This window comes from Lycium barbarum, chromosome 9 (assembly GCF_019175385.1).
Source record: "Lycium barbarum isolate Lr01 chromosome 9, ASM1917538v2, whole genome shotgun sequence".
NCBI classification, from domain to species: Eukaryota; Viridiplantae; Streptophyta; class Magnoliopsida; order Solanales; family Solanaceae; genus Lycium; species Lycium barbarum.
In genome coordinates, this window is record NC_083345.1 from 14,266,558 (window position 1) to 14,286,867 (window position 20,310).

General features: G+C 35.2%; 2 protein-coding genes across 4 annotated transcripts; one reads left to right on the top strand and one right to left on the bottom strand.

Moving 5' to 3' along the window:
• Nucleotides 1-45: 45 nt before the first annotated feature.
• On the top strand, nt 46-2,564 carry LOC132609308 (uncharacterized). Its single transcript, XM_060323222.1, has one exon. The coding sequence runs from the start codon at nt 1,835-1,837 to the stop codon at nt 2,396-2,398; it is 564 nt and encodes a 187-aa protein (XP_060179205.1). The 5' UTR covers nt 46-1,834; the 3' UTR covers nt 2,399-2,564.
• Nucleotides 2,565-4,009: 1,445 nt separating this feature from the next.
• LOC132610305 (protein OBERON 2-like) lies at nt 4,010-18,651 on the bottom strand. 3 transcript variants are annotated; one of them, XM_060324615.1, is made up of 6 exons: nt 18,459-18,651; nt 17,388-17,478; nt 12,685-13,074; nt 6,174-6,712; nt 6,006-6,066; nt 4,010-4,726 (listed from the first exon to the last, which is right to left on the bottom strand). In XM_060324615.1, the coding sequence occupies exons 3-6, from the start codon at nt 13,055-13,057 to the stop codon at nt 4,278-4,280; spliced, it is 1,422 nt and encodes a 473-aa protein (XP_060180598.1). In that variant the 5' UTR covers nt 13,058-13,074; nt 17,388-17,478; nt 18,459-18,651; the 3' UTR covers nt 4,010-4,277. The 3 variants fall into 3 exon arrangements, with proteins under 3 accessions (XP_060180598.1, XP_060180597.1, XP_060180596.1); XM_060324614.1 differs by lacking the exon at nt 18,459-18,651 and having other exon boundaries at nt 17,388-17,606; XM_060324613.1 differs by lacking the exons at nt 17,388-17,478; nt 18,459-18,651 and adding an exon at nt 13,808-14,462.
• Nucleotides 18,652-20,310: the final 1,659 nt, after the last annotated feature.

Below are 20,310 nucleotides of genomic sequence, written 5' to 3' on the forward strand. Positions count from 1 at the left end.
TCTGAAAATGCTCCGTAATCTACCTTTTGATCTCCTTCAGAATACGGGAGGATGCGTATAACAAAAACTTAAATCAGCTGAAGGAGCAAAAGGTTGGTCTAATTCTTCCTTTGGTTTCTCACCCAGTGTTCGGCACCTGCTTCCTAATTAATCTGGATTTGTGCGGGGAAGTTTCACCTTCTGAGGCTATAGTTTAGGATGGAGGGTACATATCACTCTACCACAATTTTTTTTTCTTGATAAGGTAAAATTTTCACTCTACCACAATTTTTTTTTCTTGATAAGGTAAAATTTTCACTCTACCACAATCTTTGATAGTCGTCTACCACTAATTCATTCTACTGTTTTGCTTGTTATGCACTCTCAATAATTGACGCTTCTTTCTCTTTTGTGAGCATGAGAGACATGCAAAGATATGGCAAAACAATATCATACGCCTAACTTTCTAAAGGGTTTTCTTAAAATAGGTAAACCAAAATTAGTATCTTGTACATTATCATTTACTTAAAGAGTTTATTGTAATTCGGATTATGGCAACTATAATATCGAAGGATTCAAATTATCAACATTTCATTTGTTTTGGCGATGCAATATGTAGGGAAATATTGTAATGCTAATCAAAACCATTGGGTTAACATTTTCTCAACCAAGGAAATACATGCATACAACCTCTAAAATGTATATATCTATGCTTATCCTCCTGACATTTAAAAAATCACTGCATGAATTATAATACAGAAATGGAAGAGAATAAGATAGTGCAGGAACTCTATTGCCGGAGCTACATTAATCAAACATATGATTTTGTAAGAATTCAAAACATAAACAAAAGAGTATGGGTTAAAAATATTCAACTCGTGTTTGAACTACTTTTCTGAAGACACATGCATGAGGTGAAGAAAGGAAAGAACATTTTGGCAATAAGTTTTTGAGTCACGATAAGATACATGAATTTGACATATAAGTTGCATTGTATTTATTGAGGTGTGACTCTGCGTTCAACTTACATTGTACTCATTTCTTTAAATGTAGAACCAATGAAGCTTTGGTGTGGTATTACTAAGAGGTCCATTAATTTTGCACCAATTACTTTCGGGTAATAAATACTCGCATTTTCTATACTTGACCCAAAAAATTAGAAAATTAAACTACACAGTATTTCCACTGTGTACAATTTTTTTTTTTTTCAACAGATAAAAATAGGATTTGAATTTCTTAAATGACATGAATCCCTCCTAACAAGTTAACAAAATTCACTTCTCGGCAAAACTTTGACACCCACAAAACCATTACAAAAAAGAGAGAGAGAGAGAAAAAAAAAAAAAACTCCTAATTCCTTTGCGTTTTTGTCTCCCTCTCTTATCCTTCAAAATTTTCATTTCCTTTTTTATGTCATCTTCTTCTCCTCTTCCTTCTGGTTGTCCCCAAGAAATCCCAATCCCTACTTGCAGAGGCAATATGTAATTGAATATATATACTATATATGCATAGGTATATACCCCCTCTATATATTCAATTACATCTTCATTTTTATATCTCATTTCTTTTTTCTTTTTCTTTTTTTCATTTCAAGAATTTCTCTTTATTTACCCAATAGCAAACACAATTCTACATAAATTTTACCTTTACATAGACCAGAAAACCAGAAGTCCCTTACAAACTTGCTTTTAGTTTTATGTCTTTTTTGACACGTAAGAGATATAATAAGGTCATTTTCTCTCTATTCAATTTGTAAGTGGCCATAAGAGATCATTTCCTTGAATTTCATTGTGATTTGTATAGTTTTGGTATAATTGGGCTTTTGTTTGGTTTTCAACCAAACAAAACTAATAGCATGAGGGTCCATCCTATGTGCATGAAACGTAACATTGCCATACGTGAAGGTATCGATTCAGGTTCAGGTTCGGATATCTTAGCAGTTATGGAAGGAAACCCCATGAAGAAGCTTCGTAAACTACCTCACGTATTTGGGAAGGTTCTTGAACTTCCATTCCGTTCCGATGCTGACGTGGCGGTGGAGGAAGGCCCTGAATTCTTCCGTTTCGTGGCAGAGATGGAATTTGAGGGCGAGGGAGATGCAGGAGGCGTGAGGGTGCATGCAGTGGAGATACATACCGGGATAACGAAGATTGTGGTGAGGAATGGTGTTGCTGGAGATGGTGGTGTTAATGGTGGTGGTGGTGGTGGTGGTGAAGAGGAGTTGTTGTTGGAAGAGCTGAAGGTGGACACGTGGAGGTTCAGGTTGCCAGCTACGACGAAGCCGGAGCTGGCTACAGCTGTGTTTGTGGATGGAGAGTTGATTGTGACGGTGCCAAAAGGTGGACGTGGCGGTGGTGAGTTTGCTGATGGTAGGGATGTTTGGGGTGGTCGTGGTGGAAGGCTTGTTCTTGTACAGTAGCCACAAGAATCACTAATATATATTCTAAAAAAGAATTATTCTCCAAATAATAGTATACTAATAATAATTGTTGTACATTATGGGATTGTTGTTGTTGTAATAATTGTTGTACATTATGGGATTGTTGTACATTATGGTTGACTCGAGAACTTCATTCTCCATGTAATAATACTACTACTAATATTCTATCATTTGATTTTTTTTTTCTTTTTCCCTTTCATCTCCTGTTTCAAAGGGGCCGTGGCGTAACTAGCTAGTAAAGTTTGTAACTAGTAAAGTTGTTGTCATGTGACCAGAAAGTCATGGGTTTGAGTCGTATAAACAGCCTTTCAGAAATGAAGGGTAAGTCTGCGTACAATAGGCGCTTGTAGTTCGGCCCTTCTCCAGACCCTGCGCATAGCGAAAGCTTAGTGCACCGGCCTGTCATTTTTTATCTCTTAACTGTTTTCTCGTTTTTAAATGGTCTTCTCTCTCGACTTTAGTTTACTTGTCCATTCCTAACTTAACATGATTTTGATCAATAAGAGGAAAGTGGAAAATGCGAATCGATATATTTATTGGAAAGACATATAGAGATTGTATTTTGCCTGTGTTATAGAAGAATGAGTTTTGTGATGGGAGAAGGTCCAGAAACATTTTATAGTACTATTTGAAATGTTTAGCCTTTCACTTGAAAGAAGTGAATACATATTAATACATATAAATTATAGGGAACGTAAAGGAAACCATTGCTTGTTTAATAGAAACTTTCAGGTCTTTAAACATGATTAAGGGGAATGAGAAACACAAAACATTGAAGAAAAAAAAAGATAAATAGGTTTTTGACTAATGGCCAACGTTACAAAAATAGAAGATTTCCAATTATTAACTTCCTTTTCTTTTCCGAAAGATGTTAGTACATATTTTGTTTAATCAGTTAACTTACTGATTTGTTATAGTCTGAGGTTGGTTTTCCAGGTAAATTTGTTTCATTTGTAGAACATTCTTACTTTGATTGACCGTACGTTGCGAAGCAGTGACTTTTTTAAGTCCCAAAATCTGTGAAGAGAACTGAATTTGTGTTCGTGTTCTGTGGTTGAGTTGGAGTTACACGAACTACAAAATGGAACCACAACTATAATGATGCAGAATGAAGCAATATGAGGTCCTGTTTGGTCTCATTTACGTATGAGTTTTATGTCAATCAGATAATGCTCCTTTTCATCTGGAGAGGTGGGTGGAAAGACCCCTCTCCCCATATTTTTAAAGAAAAAAAAGCTCTTTTTAGTTTCAACGCATAGATAGATCAACTCAACTTCTCGAAGTAAATTTGATTTCATGAAAATGTTCACATATGGACTTGGGGGTCGCTTAGTATGACGTATAAGGAAATAAATCATGGTATGTAATTTGGTATAACTTTATTCAATGTCTGGTTGTAATTTCAATCATGTATAACTTATACACCAATTGGTGTATTATTTTATACCACCACCAACATGGAATAACTAATCCATGTATAACTTATTCATGGACAAAACTACCTTTACCTTTTTTTTTTTCTAGAAACCAATGAAGGTCGAGCATCGAAGGGTATAATTATAAACTCAATTACTTTTAGTACCAAACATCTAACAAGAAATAATATTTGTATTACTAATCCCTCTATAACTGTTCCCTGCATAACAATATAATCTATGTATAACATCTAACAAGAGATAATCTTTGTATTACTAATCCATGTTCCCTGTATAACTAATCCATGCATTACAACAATACATGATACCAAACGACCCCCTTACAGTGATAGACAGTTACAACATATCGCTCAGAACAAAATTTTGGCATAAAACTACCAAGATGTATTTGCTGTAGTAGATACATTGGGCAGAGCTTTGCTTCAAGTAGATTTTGTTTCTAGACCAAAGTGGTCCTTCAGTATTTCCTTAGAAGTGCTTCCAAATCCATTCTGTACCTGTTTCATCTCCTTGAGTTTCAACACTTCTCGCTTTATTTGGTCAATCCTATTTAGGACAACATCAAGTAAGGTATCTGTTTCAACCATCGAAGTATGGCTTGATAGATCAGATCTTTCCATGTCGAGCTGTTCATATAGATTCATGATGTAGTTCTTTTGAGCAAAGAGTCTTTCCACAGCAAGTTTGTACTCAAATTCTTGAGACTTCCTCAATGCCTGCAGAATTTGATCAATCTCAATCTCAAGCTTAAGGGATTCAACTCGATGATCAAAATTTGAAGTCATCTTTTCGGGTGAAGATCGTTCGCTAACAATTGACTCTCCATGGTGTGTACACACAGATGTGCCAGTGTCATGATGAGGCGTTTCTCCTATCATCACAAGAAACATACGTTAGGCTTTAAAGAGATCTTACACTGAATGTAGCTTTGCAAGGAGGAGGGATATTTGAATAGAAAGCTCTTGAACATAGTTACTGAGTAGACTAAATGCTCTTATAAGATAAATCTCAGGATACACAAACTTACAAGAGATTCAGAAAAAAGAGGGATTCATATAAAATTAAGATGACAATTTCACATATCGGAAAACTCCTTCCTGTATATTGTGACGGAGAAATAAGCCTTTGAAGGTACTAATGACTCCTAAACGGTGAGTTATGCACATTTTTCATACTAAAAAATGAGTAAATTTAAAATGGACTAATTAAAGCAAGTAGAGAAGAACCTAAGAGTAACTAATATATATTGGCAACTCACTGTAGTTAAAAGCACAGATAAACCTGCAGCTAGGTGTGGTGTAGTTGGACGCTTCATCACTTAAAGTCTTGATGCAAGCACCAAAGTGCCGAAGAGTGCACCGTAGTGCCCTCTCACCCCCCCCCCCCCCCCCCCCACACACGCACACACAAACCACACACAATAGGATACCAGTACTTGATGAATATATCTGGAAACAGGGATTTAGCTAAAAAGGAGACGTTATGAATTAATATGTTAGTTATAAAAATTAGGAATAGATTTATTTAGTATAAGAAATAGCAGATCTCCTTGTTGTAACCATACTCTCCTTATTACTACGACAAATCTAATAGGCATCTCTCATTAGTGCTTGACGTTGTTTGGATTGCTAGTGAATGGGAGATTCAAGTTAGATTTCCTTCTTAATACCTGTACTTCACTAATATGGCATCACCAACTTCTTTTTGATTGGTCCCTAGCAGATTGATGCCTTTCTGTTTAGGGTAGTTATACTAAATTTTATGGACATATTCCTTCATCTGGTTAGAAGCAGCGGGATAGACTCGAGGACAAACTGTTTCTACACCAAATAATTCCTCTTCAGCCTCATTCTGAGGCTCTCCTATATTGATTTCATGACCAAGCTCAAGGTTGATAATTTTCTGTTCATATTATGCTTCAGTTGCAAGATATGTCTTTGGATTTGTGAACTAATGTAAAGTACAGAAATAGCAAACGCATAGAGAGTGCATGCATGTTCATATACATATCTATTCGTGCATTTGTATAAATTCACATTGAAGACACGAGAAGCATGTACAGACATAAACAGATTTTTTGGCCAGGTATAGATACATGAGCCAAGGGAAACAGTGACATAAATAAGAAATAAAAAGGACAGAGAAGATACCATTGGCCTCAATGAATTGTTCTTCTTTGAACACATCTCCAACGCAGGCTCCCTTGTGAAGCTGATACAAGATATGATAGAGGTCATTCCAATAAATTGGAAACCACATAATAAAAGCAAACATTAAATAGCTTGAGAAAACAAAGTACCATTCTCAGTCAGCTATACCTTTGCCATGGCTGATTTAATGTGACGCAGCAACTGTTTCGCATTTGTTTTCCGCGAACCATGTAGAATGCAAATGCCAACATTCAGGATCTTCTCAATGTCATCACGAGAATCAATGGATCTACAAATATTTAGAAGCTTCGTGATATGTGGGATCAAATCAGTTCTTGAATCACAGCGTCGACATAAAAACCCTGCATCCAAACCGATGCTTCCTCCAACCGTCCCAGCCATATAAGATCGTATAGCGCACTCTAAATGGGTTATGTGTCCGCAAATGTAACCATCATCAACTGTTGCTTCACACCTAATGTAACTATACCCACCATAAGCAGAACTAATAGTCAGACAGCAAAGAATACAACAACAATCTCGGCAAAAACCAGGTTCACTGCAACAAATGTCACAAAACATTGTCTCTGGACTAGGATCCCCTGCTACTAAACTTGCACACATGCGGTTACCAGCCTTACAACTCATGCTTTGTAATTGAGAATCAGATTTCAAGCCTGAAGATGTGACCTCAGCATAGCAGTCACCTACAATTTTTAGGCAAACAAAACAACTTTGGAATCAAGTCCACTAAGTAACTCGCTTAAGCACAACAAGAAACACTAAAAGATTTGCAATCTACGGAGAGCATTCAAATTTATAATCATACAGGAAATTCACTCTGAAATGAAAATTTTACAGAATTAGCTAAAGAAATAGATTTTGATGGGATTACTAGATATTTATAATGGGAGAAGGTATGAAATTTAAGTAGCTGATGCACATCCTCAATATGAACTTAAAGCTCCTCATAATTAATCAAGTTTTTAGGTTTCACCTTTCAGAGATCTGCAACAGCGTATCAAATGGTGTCTTTAAAGTAAACACAATCAGTGCAGAAGATTAAGCTAGATTGTATCATGTTACTACATTTCATAGGGTCCCTCGACAATAAGAAGAGGAATACATTTTTGGCTTTTTTGGCTCACTTGTACGGAAAATCCAGCACTACCTTTGTGTTGTTTCTGAATAGAATTATTACTATTTCGAAAAGAAAAAAAAAAGTACACACAATCGGTTAAATTTTCTGCCAAGTATAAATGGTCACGCCAAATGTGGTATTGAGAAGATGTAATCAACTACTCAGTCCGCCCAAAAGATAATGACATAATCTGTAACACGAAGGTTAAAGCATCTATTTTAGTGTGATTTCAAACATCAATTCCTTATTTTTTTAAAAAAATAAAATATACATATTTGAAAGCTATATAAAAGGCAGGGCCTCTATTCCATTTTATGTGGCACACGTTCATTTTTAGTTTGTTCCAAAAAGAACAGTACATTTCTATATCTGAATATAATTTAACTTTACACTTCCTTTACCCTTAATGACTTGCTTTTATAGCCACATGAATATCATGGCTTGTTTAAGACCACAAGTTCCATTCTTTTCTTTTTTTAAATCCGTGCTAATTTAAACACCACAGCATTAAATGAATTGCTGACTGGGTTGTTCAACGTCACTTTTAAGACCGTGAGAATGCCTGGACACACTGATTCCTTTGTACAAGAACAAAGGGGAACATTTAGAGTTACAACAATTATATGGGTATCAAGCTGCCAAGCGACACTATAAAAGTTTGGGAGAGGGCGGTGGAGATGAGGGTGAGGAGAAGCGTGTCTAGTTCCACGAACCAGACTAGTGAAGCAGTATAGGGAGAGGAAGAGGGACATACATATGGTATTCATTGACCTAGAAAAGACATACAACAAAGTCCCAAGGGAGGTTCTATGGAGATGCTTGGAGGCTAGAGGTATACCTGCGGCGTACACTGGTGCGATCAAGGACATGTATGAGGGAGCCAAGACCAGGATACGTATAGTCGTATAGTGGGAGGAGACTCAGAGCACTTCCCAATGGTAATGGGGTTGCACCAGGGATCCGCTCTTAGTCCATTTTTATTTGTCCTGGTGATGGATGGATTGACGAGGCAAATCCAAAGGGAGGTGCCATGGTGTATGTTATTCGCCGATGACATCGTCCTGATTGATGAGACCCGCATCGCAGTGAACGCTAAGCTAGAAATTTTGGAGACTGACTCTGGAGTCTAAAGGGCTCAGGTTGGGAGTCCTATGTACAAAGTATAGACAGTAAAGGAGGACGGTTGCAATGGCTTCATGATCAATATATAAATAGACTAATTACATGAATCCTTCGAAGGTGAAATGAGTCTAAGACAAAATTATTACAAATGATTCATATAAATGAACCCCCCCCCCCCCCCCCCTCTTCCACAAACCACATCCCCCCACCCAAAAAAGATATATTGAGTTGAGGTATAGTTGACTGAGATAACAACTTGCTTTTGGTTGATGTAAAATTTTAAAATTTACTCACTCCTCTAGGATATATGTCAAAACTAGGAAAAACAATTAAAGAAAACTCAAAATTTGACTAGATTAAAAGTTGCATCATCAATTAACTTACTGCCCCTCCCCCACCTTGAATTTGGGGGGTAAAGATGGAGATATGTTTTCTCATTTCGGCTAGCTAAAGAACTACCTGTGCACACCCAAAATGCAACATTTCCAAAAATCACTATGTATGACGCAACGAGATCGCTTATATGTAACTACATCATAACAACTATAGTACTAATAATAAGGAGGCAAAAAAGAAGTGTAAGTACTTAATTTTGTACAATTAACATTGGATCTTTTGCTTAACTTCATTCACAATCGTAAAAGAATCATTCTATCATAATTTTTATTATAAAACAAATCCATCCTCACTATTTTTTTTACATATTGGTTGAAATTAGCACAAGAATCAATTTAATATGGAGAGAACTTTTTCTTGACAAGTGTTTGATTAAAGAAAAGCTTGTTTGATAATTTTAATTGATGGAAGATTAGCTAGCTCAATATAACCGACCCATATGTATATTACCTGTGTATAGAGCTATAACCAGCTAATGACCTAGATACCATTTTTCTCATGAGAATTTAATGAAACAATGACATTTTCTTCCAAAATAATCTGTTGTTACAGATGTACATTTAATCCTCCCTCCATCCCATTTTATGTGCACAATTTTCTTTATAACCTGTCCCAAAAAGAATTGCACCTTTCTATATTTAGAAACAATTTAATTTAAACTTCACATTTCCCTTGAATGAAATGATTTTTCTTTTGATTTTTTTTTTTTTTTAAATAAAGGTAACATCTTGTATTTATATCAAAGCAGCACCTGGAGTGAAATGCTAATCACGGAACATACAAACAAATAACACTAGATAGAAAATAGGGACGAGAGATTGAAACTAAGAGAGATAGAATTAGAAAGGATTTAATCAATTAAATGAAGATAAAACTAAGCATTCAATAAATGATTATAATGGGAGAAGGGAAATTGAACTCAAACAAGGGAATACATACCCAAGTAACATACCCAAGTAATCAAGAGGGTTCAATTGAAGATATAAGAGGATTCTTCCCCAAACTCACAAAGAAGCCGCAACATAAACCCTACTTTCGAATATTTATAATAGCTAAGGGTGGCAAAATCAACCTGCCCACTTATTAACTCAACCCATTCTGACCCATAAAAAGTTGGGCTGATATGCAGCCCAAATTGAACCACGAGAAATCTTATCGAAATATTTTCAAAAAAGATAAATTTTTTTATTTGATATGTTATATTTAGCCATAATAAAGAGAAAAAATTATTTTATTAGGTACTAAAAAATTATAAAAGAACAAATGAAGAAATTAAAAGTTAGTAAGAATTCGACGGATTGGGTTATGACCCACTTTTAGCCCATTTCGGCCCAACTCATTTAACTTTTGAGCGGGTTATATTTATTAACTCAGCCCATTTTGACTCGCCCAAATTCAGCTCAGCCTGCCCGTTTGACACCCCTAATAATAGTAGATAAACTAACCTAAGCTAGTTACAATAATACCCTTGGGCTAAAAACACGAAATTGCTTAGCTAACCAATTAGCTATTTAGAATGTAGCCACCTCTTGCTTAAATTTCTACTTTAGTATGTTGTAGACCTTTCATGCTTCTTTCATTGATCTTCCAAAGTATTCAAAGCACTTCATATCTAGCTGACGGATTTCATATCCATGATGGCTAATCCATTATCCCATTACGGAGAGTGCTTAAAGGGTAATTACAAGCTCAGAAAAGAAATGTCTATGGCATGTTTTTTCTGGTTAATTTCAGAAATCTTCCCTTAGGTTTCGCTTCATAACACTAACCTCCCGTGTGGTTTACGTTATTACATTTACCTCCCTTATTTTAATTCTTTTGTATCAAATCTTTTAATGTACAGCAACAACAACATACCCAATGTAATCCCACAAGTGGGGTCTGGGGAGGGTAGAGTGTTCGCAGACCTTACCCCTACCCTGAGAGATAGAGAGGTTGTTTCCGATAGACCAATGGCTCAAGATAAAGCAATAATGTATTTATTACAAATATAAAAGATCTCAATTAGATTAGTTTATCCAAACTAATATACTATATTTATTTAATAGATATTTTTTAGAATTAAGAATCTAAATCAATTGGCGACTTGGCTTGGCTCCTTACTCCACAAATGTTGTTGCCTTTCACGTTCATTTTCACATGGAAATCAGATAAGATTAAAAGATAAATTTATAATAAATAAGATCTAAAAGTCATATTTTCAAGACCCAGTGAATTCATGGTTAAAAGATCTCCCAAATAGGATGAATTGCAATAAGCAACTGTAAATCTTTTTGATCATTTCATGTGCATATAGTGGTACAGTCAAACCTCTCTATAACATCATCATTGGTTCTGAAAATTTTTGGTTGCTATGGCGACTGACTGTTATACACCTATAACATTTGACATTTAAATTATATTTGGTTGTTATTATCACTCACATACTATCTTGTTCTTTGATTTTGTTATTACCCGTTGTCTCCTTCGCTTCGGTTATCGTATTATGTGATGTTGCTACTGTTCTCTTCTCCATCATGTTTAACATGACTGCTTTACTACTATATTAGTATATTTTCCTTTCCTTACTTGATTTTATTATGCGTTACTTGAGCCGAGGGCTATCAGAAACAGCCCCTCTACCTTCACAAAATAGGGGTAAGGCTACGTACACACCACCCTCTCCAGACACCACTTGTGGGATTACACTGGTTATGTTGTTGTATAGGCACAAAAGATGCAAAAAATCTAATTTCAATTTTTTTTTAATGTCAAATCCTAAGCTAAATCACACTTTGTATATAGAAGGGAAATCTTTTTATGATGAAAATACATATTCATATAATATTCTGTCATAAATAGTGTATTAAAGTATCAAAATATTTGGTCAAAACCCCTAGATCTATTATTGGTAATCTTAGAGATTCTATTTCTATAAAGATGGTTAATCATTATATCACCAAAAATGAAGATAGATGTTATAGAGGAGTAATTTTACAAAGAGCATGCATACTGTTGTAAAGATGGTTGTTGCTGTTATAAGTAAAAAATTGTTATATAAATGTAAAATATAACATAAAAAATCAGCTTCGAGAAAAACTTAATTGTTATAGTGAGGACAAGGATGCTGTTCTAGAGGGGTCTGACTGGAATATCCACCATGATAGCAGAAATTCTTTTCATACAGTCTAAAGGTCTCTTCACAAAAGTACTTATAAAAAAAAGGTCCCTTCACAAAAGTCAATTACCGGAGAGAAATCAACAAAAATGGGTCTGCATATATGAATCCTTATTATTTTCATTGGCAGAGTAGGGAGCCAACCAATGGATTTAGATCCTTTATTTAAAAAAAAAAAAGGATTATTAAACAAGAGAATGTATGTGTAACAGTGTAAGGGACAATGGGTAAAGTAGTAAAATTGTAATGTTTTTATATTTATAATAAATATATTAACGAAATTGTTAAAAAAAGAATCAAAATAAAGGGATTAAGCGCGCCTGATGAAAAATAGGGACTTATGCGTAATATTGTAAACCACAAAGGAGGTTAGTGTTACAAAACGAAACCTGAGGGAAGGTCTCTGAAATTATCCCTTTTTTAGATGGCATCTATTGCATGTTCCATACCATAAGTTTCAAGAGACTTTCTTGTAACCGTTGCATAGATTGAAATAGAGGGAGTGTTAATAGTTCTTTCTTTATATATATATATATATATATCACGCATAGCCTCTTGAAAAAAATTCAGGTCTTCTTAAATGGGCGTAATGACACTAAAGTTAAACAAATATAAATAGGCTCCCCAATTGGGTAAAAGAGAGCTCAGCAAAGAGCATACATCTAACAGAACCCAGGACAAAGTTACATATGCAGAGTCCAGAGACTAAGATCAGTAATTTTGAATAGGCGGGTCCTAGTTGCATAATTTTGCCTTGAAAGTGCTGTATCGGTAGTGAACCATGTCTAAAAGTTTCTTTCTAATCCCAAAAACAGATGAAAATTCAATGTACTAAATAACCAAAAAGTCGTATCAAAGCTAACCTTTTAATAGTTTTGAGGGAATCTTCCAACTGAATGAGGCAAAGAATTCATTGACATCCACACTCGGAAACTCAGACCGGACGTATTGTTCAACCGAAAGCCTACTTGCGAAAACACTTCGCTTTCCACGAAGACGTTTTGGAAGATACAGATATCTGTCAAGAAAGTAGCCAGCAGATGCAATTCTTTTCCCCACCTTCCAGGCCCATTTATCACCTGGGCTAGGCCAATCAACAGGAGCATATGGTAAACCTTCGCCTGAATCATTGGCAGAAACAGGATAAAGGTGAAGTCCATTTTCATTGGTACTAGGTGTGTCTCCATTACATGCAGCAGGACTGTCAATCTCCACAGGATCCTCGTTGGATGACATGTAGCTAGATGTTTTAACTGTGTAGATAGCCAAGAAAAAAAAGAATATATATTAACTTAAAATCCAAGAAACAAGAGGTTTGTTAAATTACTTGGTCACTACCCAGTGTAATCCCACAATAGTGGGGTCTGGGGAGGGTAAGATGTACGCAGCCTTACCCCTACCTGGGTAGGGAGGCTGTTTCCGATTGACCCTCGGCAACCCTCCTCCTTTATCCGGGCTTGGGACCGGCAATGTGAGCGAGCTCACACAGGCGGAGTTAGGTTTGTTAAATTACTATCTTACAGAAATGCATATTACTCGTGTTGGAGATGATACCATCTCAGGATTGAAGGCAACAATAGAGGAAAAAGATACACAATCAAAGGCGATGCAAATGGGAAATGAATCTGGTCAATACAGACATTTTTATTCCCTAATTACAAAGACATCTACACCCTTCAATTGACAAATCAAGTTTTAATCCCAGATCTACACGTGGCACCTAAAGCTAACGGCTGAAGTTTTGTTTCTTTATACGGGTGGCACATGAAATTGTAAATACATTCATTTTGTATTTCTTTATTCTTATTTTCTGCTTTAGTTAGTTATAGAATAGGCAAATTTGGAAAATAACAGAATACATCACTATCACTACTTTACACGTATGTCAAGTAATGACAGAAACTTTTCAAACCAATAAATTTCGAGATGAATTACCGGTTATCCAAGCCTTGTACAAAGAAATCTTAGAGTAAAAAAAACACTCACCATGTTTCATGCTTTGGAAGATCTTAAATTCTTTCAAGCTGATGAAGAAGAATGCTGGGGCCTATTAGAAAATGAAGTTATATCGAGATTTTCGTATCCAGTATAACCAACAATAGACGGCCGTCCAAAATATTTACCACAAACATTGGATTGTGGAGAACCATATTGTTGCCGAAACAACACAAGTGATATGTTTGACGATAATCAAGAATATCGAAAAATGTGTGAAACCCAGGACTAGAATAAGATTCTTCCGGTCCAGATATAAGTCTCGATGAGGATGAGGATGAGGACGAATCCAGATAGAAGTCCCGACAGGGATGACGACGAAAAAGAAGGCGAAGATGAAGGTGACGTAGTTCCAGACAGTGAGGAAGATCAAGTTTTCATAAAGTTTATCCTTAGCTATTTACAGAATTATTATATAAGATTTATTTTTCCTAAGTAATGTCCCTAATCCAAGTTGATGATAGTTAAGTTATATCAGCATAAGTTTCTCTGTTAACTTCAAAAGTAATTTGATTTTGGATTTTAGATTGTTAGTTCTATTTTCTAGATCTATCTAAACTTTAACCAACACATACAAAATTTCTCCAACAAAATAGGCTAAGAAATAGTGTTGGGAGTCCAATGTCAGTGGGATAAGGGGTCCTTGGTATCCTTATATGTTCTTGGGCAATCCTCTCCCCTGATGAGCTAACTTTTGGAATTGAGTTAGGCCGACGGTCCATTTCTTTATCAGTTAACACTTCAACAACATTTAAACAAATTACAACAACAACAACAACAACAAATCCAAGGGGGTCTGGGGAGGGAGAGTGTACGCAGACCTTAGCCCTACCTTGAGAAGGTAGAGAGGTTGTTTCCGGAAGATCCTCGGCTCATATTATTTTATTTAATTAGTCCTATGAACTTGTCAACAATGTTCATCCAAATTTCAGAGAAAAATGAGAGCAAATGATCACAGCAGTACAAGTCAAATACTATGAAAGCAACCGCGTGTTAGAATTTCAGAAATTATGTTCTACAATGGAGAAAAACAATGGGACACAGATTTTATATATGCGGAAAAGGGACAAATTTACTCCTATACTTTACTATATTGTTCACATCTATCCTTCGTTATTCTATGTGTCAAAATTATCCCCTACGTAAAGAACGTTTTCAAATTTATCCTCCAATTAACAGATTTCCCCAATTTACCTTTCAATTATCTAGTTCACTTGAACACCTATATAAACCCGTGACCCACATAACCCATTATGTAGCATCCATTTCTTGAAGAGTATTAATTCTAGTGTTTTTGAACTTGAACATTACATGACTATTAAATCTGTTCAATTCAGGTGGTTTATTTGGGATGTAGTTGACAAAATTCAGTTGAACTTCTGAGTTCAAATGTGTCCGCCGCACATTGATTAAATATATTTTTTTTAATACTACCAGCTTGCTATAAACGAGAGAATGCCAGAGATATACGTTATTTCCCAGATAAGCAATTAGTAACTATTTCCAACAATCCAAATGCTCTTTACGATAAGGTATATTGGATCAGAATGAGGTATTCCTGGTAATGTTTATGAAAATTATTATATATTTCTCTCGATCAGTTTGAGTTATACATACTGACTGTGTAAAATAAATATTATACTATCAGTGAGAAGTTTCTTCATTTCTTGCTCCTCATATGTGTTTGCAGCTTTTCAAGTAGAGTGGACACTGGTTATAAAAATTAGAAGGTCAAAAGATTTACTAGTTATTACGATATTAATTAACAAACAGATTGCTTTATTGCATAATGTCCAGATTCCTTTAATCAGCTTTTCATCCTCATACTAGTTTTTAACAGGCGAGTTAATAGTTTTTGAAAGAGTCATATAAAATGCGCAAGTATGCCCTAAATAACAAATCTAACTACATGCAAATATTTTTCTAAATCTGGTATGTCAGTTTCTTCAAAAACTGGAGTGATAATGTTATGATCCTATTGCAAGGTCTGGGACTTGAGTCCCTCATCGGTTTAATGGGGAGCTATGGGGGGCTTATATAGCCTTGGGTTCTCCCACCTCAATAGCTAGCTTTGGGGTGCTAAGTTGCTCGGACTCGGGTGCGGGTATCTGATACGGGTACGAATCCGAGTGTCGGATTCGGCAAAATCTAAATTTTAAGATTCGGGGGTGCGGATCCGGGTATGGATACGGATGCGGTGATTCGGCTAAGAAAATTTAAAATTATAAAAAGTAGAGCTAGAAATGTTGAGAAAAACACGAATCAGCAAAAAAGAGACAAAAGTACTATAATATTGAAGGTATGTCATTTCCCTTATCTTAAATTTGTTTTATCTTTAATTTTGAGAAATCAAAATCTCAATTTTCCCCCAAATTTGTCGATAGACTCCGGTCAAAGTATCCGAACTTAGTTGACCGTATCCGGACGTATCCCGCTCCAGCTCCCGCTCCGACCCGTGTCTAGACGGGACGGCACCAAAAATGTAGAGTCCGCGCAACTTAGTTGTGGTGTAGTTCTCCTAAGGTTGTACCAATGGCATCAAAGCCATCCACCGCCCGTCGTGCCTTGGATGGTGACGCCGGTATTACAGTGTTGGCTCGGGGATAGAAATGGTCTAGCGCACAACCGTCGAGGACGACAGATGCAGAGTGTGGTGGTTTGATATGATCCTATTGCAAGGTATGGAACTTAAGCCTTACATCAGTTAAATGGGGAGCTGATGTGGGGATTATCTAACCTTGGGCTCTCCCACCTCAATAGCTAACTTTTGGGGTGTGGTTCTCCTAAGGTTGTATGAGATAACTATTAAATATTGGGAAACTTAAAACCATTGACTATATCTTAGCAAAGATAAGAAACTATAATTTCACTAGTTGCCGGCCGAATTTTCATGGATGGAAAGACTTTTACTTTTGTGTAAATTTTATTCTTCTAAACTTCACCAGCATGAGTTATGCGGGTCGCAGGTCGCGTCTTTAAATGGGTATTCAAGTGAATTGGGTAATTGAAAGGTAAATTAGGGAAATCCGTCTATTGGACAGTAAATTTGAAATCTTTCTTAACGGCAGGGTACTTATGGCTACATTCTAACGGAGGATAGATGTGAACGATATAGTAAAGTAAAGAGGTAAATTTGGCCCCTTTCCCCTTATATATACACACACACACACAATAAAACACTGAGCCGAGGGTCAATTGGAAACAGCCTCTCTACCTCCCAAGGTAGGATAAGGTCTACGTACACTCTACCCTCCCCAGACCGCACTTATGGGATTACACTGGATATGTCGTTGTTGTTGTACACATAAAACACACCATAAGAATACAAAAAAAGATCGAGAAACAAAAAGAACTCCAACAATGGACACTGATGTATCAAACGGCATGGGAACACCAAACATAAATAGAAAGGAAAAATAAGAATGTACAAACTGTATAATTCTGCAAAAAAAAAAAAAAAAAAAAAGGGAACTCCAACGAAGTGGTATAACAAACACCATGAGAATACAAAAATGTAAACAAAAAGTACTGTTAATACACAAAAAAGGGTACCATTTGATCAAGAAAATACCTGATTCGCAGAAAGAAGAATAGTTTTGGCAGCAAGATGACACCCCACTTCTCTCCTTTTTTGTCTAACTTCTGACAGAACTTGGGATTTCCTGAATATGTGTGTAAATGTTACTCTGGTTGGGACAGCTAATAATGAAACCCAAGTGATGTTTTTTAAAAGGGGAAAGGGTAAAAAATACCCCCATTTTGAAAAAAGGGCTAAAAATGTACTTATTACAAACTAGTGAAATTGGCGCGGTCATATAAAAGACACAAATAATTTACAAAATATTACATGTTGTATGTTGTCTACGAAAGATTACGGATGGCCAGACTTTTATAAATGGAGCATGTTTATAAAGTTGATATGTATTCCTAATTAATTATCTTTTTATTTCTTAAAATGCTGAAGTTTGAAGTACATTTGTGTCCTTAAATATATATATAATATTCTCTTTATCTAATATATATTTAATAAATGTGTATCTAAGTCAGCATTTTTAAATATTTTTCAAGAGTTTCTCACATAAAAAAGAATATAAAATAAAAAATACAAAAGATTAAAAAAGCTACACTTACTCGGTTTTTTCCATAAATACTCAGACTTACAATTGACTCCACGGAGAAAAAAAACCGTTAGGAATTCACATGTGATCATCTTCTTTAGAAAAAGAACACAATATTTATTCTTGCAACTTACAACAATTTTAAAACAAATTAAACACACAGAAAGAGACTAAAAACTATAATGTATGTGCATATACTGCCCGTGATTTCCACAACTCTCATCTCCATTCAAATATAATAACAATGTACTCCCTTAACTGTAAATTCAATCAACAAAAGAACATGCAACTCGATTTATTGCACACCGCTGCGCCACAGCTGAAACAATATAATCAATGGCTATGTTATGCAATTCTACTCCTTTTTTATCATCGGACGAAAATTCATATAAAACCTGAACTTAAGAGACATCATAGAGGTACATAGGGAAAGAAAATAGAGAAAAAAATAATAAGACAATATACACATCATTACGAAGACCTTAATCATTAAAAGATAGAAGGGAAAAATATGGAATTAATACATAATTTAGGAAGCTCTTGTTGATATCCACTCCCACAAGCCTATCACCATTGAAAAGCGTTCTTCTTCTTCAAGTAAGAAAAACATGAATATAATACTGCAGTGAAAATTGAGGATAACTTTGGGTAGAATCTCATGAAACAAAAAAATATGAATTTATATAGGAGTAGATGGAGAAATACCATAAGGTATCTTAAACTTTTAAATTCAATTTTGGGGGTTAGGAATATGAAAACTTGGAAAGCATGAATTATAAATACTATTAAGAACAGAAATTAATAGGTCAGTTATGGTCTTATGGAGGTAAAAATTTAAAGCAAATAAAGGGTGTAACACAGACAAATAAAGGAAGGAGGAAGTTAATGCAAATCGTATTTACTACTATAGAATACTACGTGGGCTCAGTTTAAGAAAACGGATAAAATAGCGCTTTATTAGGCAAATCAAATGGATCAGACTTTTTTCCTTTATTAATGCATTGTATTAAATAGAATGAAGGAGAAAAATATCAAAAAATGCAAAAAAATGAGAAAAAAGATAAATGTCAATGGAGGTCATAGAGAGGTGCCACATCACCTTGTCTATGCCTAGCTTTATATTATAAATAGATTTGGATAAAAAATATCCTCTCATCATAAAAGTTTTCAAATATACCCTTACTTTAATGGAAATTCCCAATACAATGCGATTTTATTTGTAAACTCGTTCCATTTAAACCTGACTCGACTAAATAAAAAATTCATATGGATTACCTGCTCTTGTGGTTAGTGGCTCCAGATATAGTACTCAGGAACAAGTTAGTCACATATGATTTTTTATGTAGTTGGGTCACATTTAAATGGAGCGGGTTTAAAAGTTATGTTGGGAATTTTCGTTAAAATAGAGATATATTTAAAAACTTTCATGACGGGAGAGATATTTTTTACCCAAATTTATAATTGAGAAATTTTTAACATTTTTCCCAAAATAGAGGACAATTTTTACCCTTTTTCCTTTTTAGAACCTATGTGGGCGTTACTAAACTTAATCGGTTTGCACCATTTATCCAAAAGGTATGACCCTTTTTTAAATTGCACCCTGTCATTTCATCTTTTAGGATTTGCATCCTAACTTTATTCATTTTCTTTTTACAAAATAGTATTACTAACAAAGATAGTTAGGGGTCGTTTGATTTGAACAGAAGTTATGTTAGGATAAGTTATCCTGATATAATTTCATATTGATTGTTTAGTTTGTTGTATTAAAAGTAAAATATATTGTATAAATTTTAGAAAAAAGTTGTTTGTTTACAAAAATACCCTCCACCTTATGTAGTAGAATAAGGGTTTGAGGGACCTCGGGGTTATTTTGTCATTTTCATTTTTTTATCCTGGGATTGTTATTCCACCTCTGCTAGGGATAACTTATCCCAGCACTATTTTTAATTTGGATAACTTATCCCAGGGTTACTAATCAAACAAGGGATATAGTGATACTAAATTTTTATCTCAGGATTATTTTTCCTTATCCATCATACAAAACGGCCCCTAAATATATAATGATTTAAACAAAAAAAAAGAAAATGGAAAGGGTTTAGAAGGGAAGGAGAACAAGGAAGGACAAGGGCAGAGGATTGAAAATGTTTGATCGGTAGTTATTTTGTTATCAACAAGGGGGGGTTGAAACGTTCGCGCGGTAATTATTATGTTATCAAGTTTTTTTTTAACTTTCTTTTCCACCCACGTTTATTAGTTAGCAAGTAAGGATACTCTTAATTAGGGCTGGCATAAATACCGAAAATCGAAAAACCGGACCGAACCGAACCAAACTAAACCGAACTGAACTTCAAGAAACCGAAATCGAACCGAACTAGT